At 40.6% G+C, this 10,596-nt stretch overlaps 1 protein-coding gene across 4 annotated transcripts; it reads right to left on the bottom strand.

The window, feature by feature from the left end:
* Positions 1-386: 386 nt before the first annotated feature.
* On the bottom strand, positions 387-7,677 carry EEF1AKMT1 (EEF1A lysine methyltransferase 1). 4 transcript variants are annotated; one of them, XM_015647877.1, is made up of 5 exons: positions 7,635-7,677; positions 4,194-4,343; positions 3,189-3,271; positions 2,259-2,539; positions 387-1,086 (listed from the first exon to the last, which is right to left on the bottom strand). In XM_015647877.1, the coding sequence occupies exons 2-5, from the start codon at positions 4,338-4,340 to the stop codon at positions 959-961; spliced, it is 639 nt and encodes a 212-aa protein (XP_015503363.1). In that variant the 5' UTR covers positions 4,341-4,343; positions 7,635-7,677; the 3' UTR covers positions 387-958. The 4 variants fall into 4 exon arrangements, with proteins under 4 accessions (XP_015503363.1, XP_015503354.1, XP_015503344.1 ...); XM_015647868.3 differs by lacking the exon at positions 7,635-7,677 and adding an exon at positions 7,124-7,474; XM_015647858.3 differs by lacking the exon at positions 7,635-7,677 and adding an exon at positions 4,620-7,085.
* Positions 7,678-10,596: the final 2,919 nt, after the last annotated feature.

Raw genomic sequence — 10,596 nt, 5'->3', positions numbered from 1 at the left:
ACAAGTGCTTGTGTTTTGTAGAGTGTTTTTAGAGATTATAAGTGTTGAGTGCCTTGAAAGTTATGAACTAACTTTCAGCCAAAAATACTTTAGTAGTATTAAATTATTTATTATTTATTAGTAAAAGGTTAGTAGAAAAATAAATAATTACTTTTAGTAGTAAAAGTAATTATTTATTAGTTAAAAGGTTAGTCAAAACTGGCTTTAAAAATCCCAATTATCAAAAATCTCTACTTATGCAAAGTTTTTCCAACATATCATCTATATTGATATAATCCAAACCTTGAATATAAATCTAACACTTTTCTATTTGAAACAGTGGGAGTTTATCAATATGTTATTCCTCAGTGGCCTTGTAAGATTCAATGATTTTTAAGATGCTTCTATTCTACTGCTCTGCTGCTGTCTGTAGAACAGGAGAAAAAGATAAAACCACACAACTGAAAAAAACCATTCTTGTAACTATAAACTTGACATACCTGCAGATCCTCTTTAGTTTGATATTGAAATTATTAAAAAGCAGGCACTACACTTAATCAGAGCCATTGTGGTTCAAGATTTAAGGGACATGTATGGGCCCCATTACTACAGAAGTATCTAACTCTTTGGCAATGATGCCTGCAAGGCAAACACCTATGTGTTGCTATAAGCTAAAATCACTTCTAAGAGCTCACTGATGTGTCCTCAAATGGTAAAAGCTACCATTAAATGAAACTCTAACAAAGAAGTTCCCATTATCCAGCACCTGCATTGCTTGGTCTGCATTTACCTAATATGAAACACAGTAACTGCAAATGCTTACTCATTTAAAAGAGAGAGACTATCACACTGTTAATTCCAGATATCTCAGAAAACAGTACTCAGAGCTGGATATTTCAGCCCTGAGAAATGTGGTGTAACTGATAAAAAACAGAAAGAAGCTTGACTTGTTGTAGATCTGTAGATGATCTTAGGAGAATTAGTCCAGTCCAGAAGCATAGTTCACATAACATCGAAATTCATTGGCTAAATTTCGTGAGTGTTTTGGAATAAACTTGCACATCTTCACACCAAGATGCTTTGCTGCCTGTTCCTCCATGACTGCACCTGCAGCAAAAATAATTCGTATTCAAAAAGAAAGAACAGTTACAGAATATTTGAACCTTTTTAATAGCTCCTCCAAAATGCATACATAGAGAGGCTGGTTTTTTTAAGGAAGGCAGGCTTAAAGCAGCTACACTCTCCCCCTTCCTTAACAGCAGAATCTATTGGGAAACTTATAATAAATCTAGAAAAATGGAAGACATCCCAAGGAAATGAATGTCCAAGAAATTTCATAAAAATAAGTAGAGGGTATCGGTGTCCTTTTTACAGAAAGCAAACTTGAACTCAGTCTTCTTGCTACATTCCAAGGAAGTTAAATGGTAGGGAGCCATGGGAAATGCAAACAGATTACATCTACACTTTCACTTACATAAACCACGGTGTGATATTTGCAGCTACACTGAGAAATCACTGCTTTGAGCAGAAATCTGAAGGACCACCTATCCATTCTAGGGAAAAACTTCTGAGAACCACCCTTGTGTGTGACTGCCATGTGCACTTAAACCAAGGAGCAGGCTTTCTGTGGCCACATTATTTTAATTTTTCTTTATTTTGTCTGCTCGGCTGCCTTCCCTCAAATTGTACACACAGAGGGGTTTTTGCTTTTTGGAAAGGTTTTCCAGATGTCCTCAGATAACAATACAATAATAACAGTACAGCTTAAGAAAAGCCATTACTTGGGTAGACACACATCACTTCTCAAATCAGCAAGTGCATCTTCCACAAGTACAGATATCTAGTTATCTGGTTTCTGCTTTTATCACTGTTTTTTAATTCCTTCTGCTGTATTTCAGCATAAACTTACACACAAACAATAACTTGCACCTGTGTCTGCCATTTCCAGATTTCAATCACTGCAATTATACAGAGTGGCCCTTCTACAAGAAAAATTATATTTCTGGAAATTTGCTGGATGACTTTATAGTTCTTAAAAAATTCAGTAAAATTCATAATTCCATAGGAAGAAAGTACCGATTTGAACTATTAAAACCAACTTGCCTTCTGTTTAAAATAAAGGCTGAACTCAAGTACTCAAATAAAAAGTTTGGGATGCATATTCTTCCTTAAACTGATGATAATTCAGATGATTGAGTTAGTATTTGTCTCATGTAAATTTGTCATTAGAAAGAGAGAAAAAGATACTTAAGGGGACCTAATATTTTTATTAGTTATACCTGTACAAAGCAGAATCTTTCCTTTTGTTAGATATTTGATGGTCTCTGCAGTCTTTTGAAGACATTCCTCAGATAGATAGGGTGGATCAGCTATTACGATGTCAAAACTGTGTGGCAGGACATTTTCAGGTAAGTCCAAAGGGTGGTTGTAATCATAGAAGATAAATTCTTCTCCATACACAGAAAACCTTCTGTCATACTCCAGTATACACACAGAAAAATCTTCACTGTCCTGTTCTTTCAGTTTCTGGTACACACTCGGTGCACTGACACACGCTATCCTAAAAAAAAAAAAACCACAATAACTTAAAATTGTAATTTTAAAAGACAAACAACAGCAATAAAACTGTACAGCAATCCTCAGAGAGGCTTTGGGAAAACATTTTAAACATTAGTCCCAAAAGTGGAAAGTATTCTTCCTCCATTCTAACAATTAATTACTTTAATAATAAAGTCTTAAGTATGGAAGTCAACCCTATGCTAAATAAAGATCTTAAGCTTAACTACAGGGAAAGTCTTGTTTCAGAAAAGCAAGGAAGTACACTCAAAAACTGAAAAATTACTGTTTATAAAAGTAGGAAGAAAACCAAGTTTTTTCCATCTGTCCTACAGAAACATAATATAAAAACTAAGAAAGTAATTACAAGTCAATAATATGCTCTGAAGCACTTTGTATTTCTCAAAAAATTAAGAATATTCATAGTAAACTTTTACAAGGTATAGCCTACAACATTCAGTGACATAATAAACAGGGAGATCAGTACAAACTATTAACTAAATAATATCAAAGCAGCTCTGCATTTATCTCAGTTGAACATAACTGAAGTATAATGAGTAATGAATTAAACTGCATGCTCTTGTCTATATAGCAGAAACAAAATATTTGCAGAAAAGACATGTTAAATCTACAACACAATTATTAAAACCTACCTGCCACCTTTTCCAGCTGCCAGAACTGCTTCCTTAGCCAGGCACGATGCAGTTTCATCACTGTACCAAAACTGGCTCAGTTGCTGAGAAAGATATTACAGAAGAATTCAAACAACAGCAGAATTACAAACAACATCAAATCTTCTGGCTGTGCTATGCAGAGTTATGTGTGGCGAGTCGTAACTGAAGAAAACCACAATCCATAGCAACTTTTCAGTTCACAAACTGTCAACTGGAAAGGTGACTGTTATCCTGAGTCTTTCTACCTCATAACCTAGTTACAGATATACAGCAAATACCTTACACCCTTGTGTTTCCAAAGAGTGAAATGCAGTATCAGGAAAAACAAATAATCCAAACCACTGACAAGGTATTTCAAACCCAGTGTGCAGATGCACATTATTTACATGCCCTTAAATTGAGTTACTTCAGCAGACAAGGAAAAAGGACTTTGAAAAGTGACAGTATAGGAAGAAAGAAAAGGATAAAAAAAAAACCAAAAACTAAATCAGAATGGATCAGAAAAAGGAAGACCAAAAAAATCCAACCCAGAGACAAATCAGAAATCAGTCTGTCACAAATAAAAAAAACCAGTAAAACAGCCATCCTCAAAAATAAAGAAATAAAACACACACACAAAAAAATGTGATATGAAAGATCACTTGGTCTTGTTACACTATGTTTGTCTCAGACTCAGGGAAGAGTCTTTACTACTATCACATCCCAGGCTGGAGTTAAAATTTCCAGAAGGGACAGATGCTTCTGTTAGCAGCTTTATTCCCTCTCCATGTACTTTCAGTTTGTACCCCCCATGCACATGCAGAGCAAACAACTATACTCAGATTTAATACTAAAATAAATTTCCCTACAGTGTTGCCATCCATTAATAGGAATGTCTTGAGCGTTCCCCTCTTTAATTTCATTTTATTATCCAGCCACAGAAGAAACTCGGTCAGGGCTACTCCTCTATCTGTGCTTCATTTACTGAAATTTATAGTTTCTTACCCAGTCTTCTTCTATTGAACCAATGGAATATTGATTAAACCCTTGGGAGGTCTTCATGCCTTCTCTCTGCTGCTGCTCCAAATAGAACTCCTGGAGGGCAGCCAACGTATGGGATGAAAGCTGGGGGATGTCATCATCATCGTCCATTTTCTTAGATGTCAACAAGAAAAAAGAAATTAATTAAATAAACCCTTTTCAATGGTGAATGTTTTTTGTAAAAGCATAATCTTGTGAGGTAAAACAACTTCCACCAAGAATGCAGCTAACTAGGAAAACCTCTAAACAAAAGAAAACTTATTCCCTCTGCTTAAGTGCTCTTAAATCAGCAAGAGGTCAATTGGAAATAACAAGTCTCCACAGAGAATTCAGGAAGAAAAGCAACACTGTTCCCTTTCTATACAACATGGACTTGGCTTGTGTTCTTACATGGAAGTTGACATTACAATTCTTCATTTCCTGTGAATCTGGAAAATCCTGTAGAAATAATTCCCTTCCTTCCTAGAAATAATGATAGCTATTGGTCATTCCTTTTCATGTTCAAAAGCCACACAATTTTAACTCCAAATTAAGTAAACCACCATTCTAGCTCGGCATCACCTGGTTTTAACTTCCATGCCATAAAAAAGATTCCTCTAAATGCCACAAATCTAAAAGGAAAAAAAAAACAACAAACCAAACAAAAACTAAAAAAAAAAACCACCCCAGAAAGCAGTCAGGAAGCTCCAAAGAGACACGGAAAGAGTGGAAAAGCACAGCCATTTTCAGAAAGCTGCTGAAGTTGGTTCTGCCCGGAAGCATCCCTGAGCCCTTTGACCCCAGGCAGCGCAGCAGCCTCTCCCAGGGAACGGTGCCACCTCGTGGAAGAATTGTTTGAAAGGACTCAGCACGTGAAAAGCACTGGAGAAATCTGAGAAAGATCCTTCTCTCAAGAAACCCATTTTCCCTACATCTGGCCTAAGAACCACCACACGAGCAATGTCTTTAACTGAGCCTGGAGACAGGGACACACCTGCATTAAGCAGAAGTCACCAAGAGCCACGGCCACCTGAATAGTGAGTGAACATTTTGAGCAATTTCAAGTGGAGCTGCCCATGGTTTTTCTTCTCCTCATTCCCTGCATTACAAGGAGAGCTCCAGAACTGGCAGTCTCCTCCCCTTCAACCCTTCCTTCTGCTTTAGCAGAGCTTTCAAGATGAAGTCTTCTAAAACAGCTTCTTCCTGCTTGCTGGAAAAATGGTACCTTATCCTGGCACTGTGAGATAACGTTGCCATTCCTCTGGCACAGCACACACCTAAGGACATCTCTTATCTGGCTTTTCCAGAGTATCATTTATTGACTTGCTGGCTTCTCAGGCCAGGCTGGCTGAACAGGGAATTTTTCACAGCCCAAAGACCCACCTATGACATTAGCCTCACACAAGAGAATTCCACAGTCAATCTACCTACTAAAACCAAAATCATTATTCTTCCCCTAGATTTTGTTGAACAGAACACAAATGCTTTAAGAATATTTAGGTTATTAAATTACATATTATTTAAAGTATTTATTATAGAAATGACTGTATATTCAGACAAATAACACAGTTTCTAGCCACAATGATCTAACAATACACAGAACCATAATGATAACTCTAACAATACATAGATCCATTTTAGGTCCTATACAACAATTCATTTTTGGTAGAAATTTGCAATCGCTCCTTAACTCACAATTTATTTTTTTTTATTAACTGAATGATACATACAGTAATTTGGTTTGCTATTACCCCCTAAGCAAAAACACATCTATGCTTTGACACTAAGAAACTGAAACAGCTGCAAAGTTTCTGCTTTTTAGTCAAAGTTGAAATTTTTGATTTTCTGTTCAGTGAGCCCCTACTGGCATTTGCAAGGACTAAATCCATGCCCATGAAACCACACCCTCACAGATAAAGCTGCTTATGAAGGATTTGCCATTGTTTCAGGAGATAAAAAGGCATACTGCCATAGACATCTTTTATCTATTAATAATCTTTTTGTTGATTTTTTTCATAGCCTTCCTTTTGATTTGTAAATTAAAACCTTAGGAACCAAGAAGTAATTAACTGTGAGGTTTTGCAAGGAGAGGTAACTCAGAACATATGCTAAAAATATTGCACACACCTATTACAAATGCCTCCAAAGCTCAATATATTTTTCTGAATGCATATAGTGACTCAGGTCACTAGCATGAAGACATTCTCATGCTTAAGAACTACATCAGAAAACTCTTAAACTGAGTTTTTGTGTACAAGACTTGTAAATTTCTTCAAGGGAGACAGTTCTACTCTTTGAAATCCCTTCACTATCCCTTCCAGAAAGTTCACTGCTTTCAAGTCCAAAAGCAACCCTGAAATTCTGTGGGAGGATGAGAAGCACAGAAACCCACAGTGCCTCTGGCATGTGGAGAACAGGTGATGAGAAAACAGTAGGAAAGACTGCTAAAAGGCCATGGAATAGAAATACAACTGGAAAGCCAGGGCTAACATCGCTAGGAAGAGTGTTAGCCCTTTAGATCTTTTACCAAGAATATAAAAAGCGTATGTGCAACTGCAGAAAATATTTTATTCTAAGAGTAACCTTGAACAAAAGGCAGAGAGCACGAAATGGAGTTAAATCTAGTTCTCTGCGTTTTTTTCCAATCTGCCCAAGTCAGTCTCTGAGATAAGCAGCTCATCATCCACGGTGTTTGCAGCACACACCGAGAAAAGCTGGCCAGCGGTGTGCAACTGTAATGAAAATCACCTGGAAGGGGCTGCAACCACCTGTCTGGAGGTAGAGAAGTCCTGATCTCATAGACTGGAAAGATACTAAATGTCTGGCCTTGTGCCCTGACACCTCAAAAGCCGGGATTTCACAATGCATCAAAGTGACACATAAAGTTCATAGAAGAGAAATTCTCAGAGGATTACCAAATACGCAGAAACTACACTGGATTAGCAAAGTAAAATCAACAGGCCTGGTGGCTACTTCAAGCAAAAGGAAAACAGGATGTGTCCCAGCTCCATTCCCATCCTTTTCAGTAAGCACCGAGGGCGCGCAGGCGGAGTTCGGGACGGCCGGTCCCCCTACACGTGGCTGACGGGACACACGGAGGGTTCCCGAAGAAGGCCCTTTCCTGCAGTCCCCTCCCGCCTGTATCGCTTCGAGGGCACCCTCCAGCCACACAGAACCCCGAGGAGGCAAGGGGTGACCCCGGCTAGCCCGTCCACACTTCGGCCGCCATCGCCCGCGGGGCGCAGCGGGGTCGGGCAGTGAGGGGTCGGTGTGGGGTCGGCGATGGGGTCGGTGTGGTGACTCCGCGCCGCCGCGGCCCCGCCGCCCCCGGCCGGGAGCGCCGCCGCCCTCACGGCGGTCACGGGCGGGCGCGCGCGGATGCTCCGGGCCGCGCCTTTCTCCGCGCGCGCCCCTCGCGCCACTCACCGCCCGCCGGCTCTCTCCGCGCGCGCGCGCAGCTCGCCCCAGGCCCCGCCCCCGCCCCGCGCGCGCCGGGGGCCGCGCGCCCCCTGCTGGGAGCGGAGGGAAGGGGCGGGGTCAGGCGGAACTCCCGGGCACGCCCCCTGAGGCCCCGCCCGCGAGCGCGCCGGGGAATTGCGTGTGCGCCCGGATGGGGGACAGGTACCGGGATGGGGGACAGGTACCGGAATGAGGCTGGGCGGCGACGCAGCCACGGACACACGGAGACTTGGAGAGCACAGGCATGCCTCGAGTTACATGTCAAGTGTTCAAAAGCCACGAGCTTCTGCCTTGCACCGCAGCCCAGAGCCCCAAACCGTTTTTCTACATCTGGCTCTTCTGTCCAGGCTTTCCATTTCTATTACGCATTGGCTGGCTGGAACAAACAGCATACATTTTCTTGCATACAAACAGAAGTCCAGCCGATTCTTAGATGCTTTCAAAAGATAGCAAGCTTTAAGATACCTTCCTTGCTTAACTTTATAAAATCATAGAATGGTTTGGGTTGGAAGGGACCTTAAAGACCATCTAGTTTCAAGCCCACTGCCGTGGGAAGGAACACCTTCTGCTATCCCAGGCTGCTTCAGGACCCATCCCACCTGGCTTTGAACACTTTCAGGGATAATCCCCGGCTCCTCTGGGGGACCTGTTCCAGTGCCTCACCACTGTCACAGTAAAGAATTTCTTTCTAGTATCTCATCTAAACCTACTTGCTTTCAGTTTGAAGCCATTTCCCCTTCTCCTGTCACTATATACCCCTGTAAAAACATTATCTCCGTCCTTGTTGTAGGCTCTCTTCAGGTACTGGAAGATTTAGGTGACCCTAAATCCTTCTCTTTTCCAGGCTGAACATGCCCAATTCTATTAACCTTCCCTCATGCAAGAGGTATTCCCTGCCTCTAATCATCCTGGTGTCCCTCCCTGGGACTTGCTCCGACAGAGCCATGTCCTTGTGCTGGGGACCCCAGAGCTGGAAGCAGTGTTCTAGGTGGGATCTCACTAAAGCAGCAGGGAAAAAATTAATTCATTATATCTTTGCCTTTGGTTATAAAAACTTCCAATTTTCCTGTTTCTCATGCATAGGAAGAACATGCTTGTCTGGCACTTCTCATGATTTCATTGCCCCAAGACCAAAAGCTCACCCATTTTCCTCATTCCTTCTTTATAAAGTCTGATGTCTGTAAAAATCATGTGCATAGTGTTGTCTTTCTATCATGTAATGACTCTCCTATAAATCAACTCGCAGGAGGTTGCCCATCAGATTATTTAACCTGACAGCAGACTCTCCTATTCTCTAGAGCAACAAGTTGTATCAGCAGTGAGCTGAGTAAGAAACTGCTGTTTTACCTACAACATGCTCAGTCTTCATCTGCCACAACATTTCATTGTGGCTGAACAGAAAATCAGGGGCTCAGCACTGGGCATTAACAAACAGCGCAGTACTATTGCTTTGGAAGACAGAAATATTAAATTCATAAAATATTTTTGCAGCATAGCTTACATACACAGCAGGTAATCAAATTTTCTTGCCACCACAGGGTATGGAATAAGAAAAATTTTTCTTCAGATGTCCATATTTTTAACCTCCCTAATGTGGAAACAAGGTTTTTCATGACAGTAGAGGACTGTGGACATTCTCATTTGGTTTAAAAGACTTCTTTGCAGTGTGGATCTGGCATTCAGTGCATTACCCACTTTGTCTTTGAAAGTTCTCCACAAAAATAAGTCTTCATCCCAGCACAGAAGACTATCACACATATGGAGGGCATTCATATCTATTTATGCTATCACCACTGCTGTAATTTAAAACAAACAAACCAACCCCTTTTCCCTGCATTGTGCAAAGTGACAATTGTCTTGATATTGATACCTGCATAGCATTACTGAGTGCAGCAAGAAATGTGGCTTAGGTACTACAGTAAAGTGACACTTCAGTAATTTTCCTAGTTCATGCATGTTTGTAAGGCATTTTGCATGAAAAACAGGGCTGATAATGAAAGCAGAAATGAGACTAGGGCAGTACACACTCTCAGTCCAGATTTCCCAGAGCAGCAGACTGCCCCTTGGCAAGCAATTCCTCCTCACCAGAAAGGTTAGACAGATCACATAAGGGCACATGGCTGTGTGGGGCCTTGGGGGTGGGCAGGATGACATTATTTAGGTTATGATATCAGATACTACTTGGCAACAAACACAGCTCAGGGCCTTGCCTGAATCCTGTTACAAGACAGTTCTAGCAGCAAAGCTCCAAAGGAGCTCAAGTGACCCTGTAGGAAGGAAAAAAAAAAACAGGTTATCTCTTACTGCAATTTCTTTGGGATGCAAGGACAAATGAATCACAAACACAGGAATACCTGTAAAGTGCACCCTGAAAGAAATTTCCTATTAATATTTGGGCTTTATTGTTCCCTATTATTTTTTGCAGACAGGTATTTCCAGTTAAGCTGTCTCCCTGTCCTTTCACTGACAGACCCATGTCACACAGCAGTGACACCGGTGTCCTTGAGACAAATCTGATGACATAGATCACTGCCCCTTCACTAATCATTCTCTAGGTCAAAAACAGTGTTTTAAAACAGTTCTACCCTGGAAATAGCAACTTGTTACAATGCTTTTCTGTTTGGGGGTTTGAGTTTTTGATTTTACTGTATTGTATTTTTTCTCTACTAATGAAATTCTAGTTTCATTCTTAGTGTAGCATAAGCCATAGCCATATAAAAAAGTATAATCAGCTTTAATTAATATGAAAATATATTATTAAATTCTAATTGTACAATCTTCCCTGTTGCCATTAATTCTATAATGTTTCTAGTACCTTTTTTTCTGGAAAAAACCCCCACATGTTTAGGGCTGGCAAACCAACTGCACACTGATTTGGAAGGCAGCGAAGCACACAATGCTTTACAACCATACAAGGATTATTTCTAGT

The sequence above is a fragment of the Parus major genome, chromosome 1 (genome assembly GCF_001522545.3).
Source record: "Parus major isolate Abel chromosome 1, Parus_major1.1, whole genome shotgun sequence".
NCBI classification, from domain to species: domain Eukaryota; kingdom Metazoa; phylum Chordata; class Aves; order Passeriformes; family Paridae; genus Parus; species Parus major.
The sequence above is the reverse complement of the archived record's forward strand: the minus strand, read 5'-3'. Positions and strand labels throughout refer to the sequence as shown.

Bases quoted from the DNA above. Each gene is read 5' to 3' on its own strand.
- EEF1AKMT1 (XM_015647858.3), bottom strand. From the start codon at position 4,646: ATGAAGAATTGTAATGTCAACTTCCAT. The intron at 2,540-3,188 runs GTAGGTTTTAAT...TTTTTTTTTTAG, and splicing joins GCAGCTGGAAAAGGTGGCAG to GATAGCGTGTGTCAGTGCAC. The intron at 1,087-2,258 runs GTATAACTAATA...TTTTTGCTGCAG, and splicing joins AAAGATTCTGCTTTGTACAG to GTGCAGTCATGGAGGAACAG.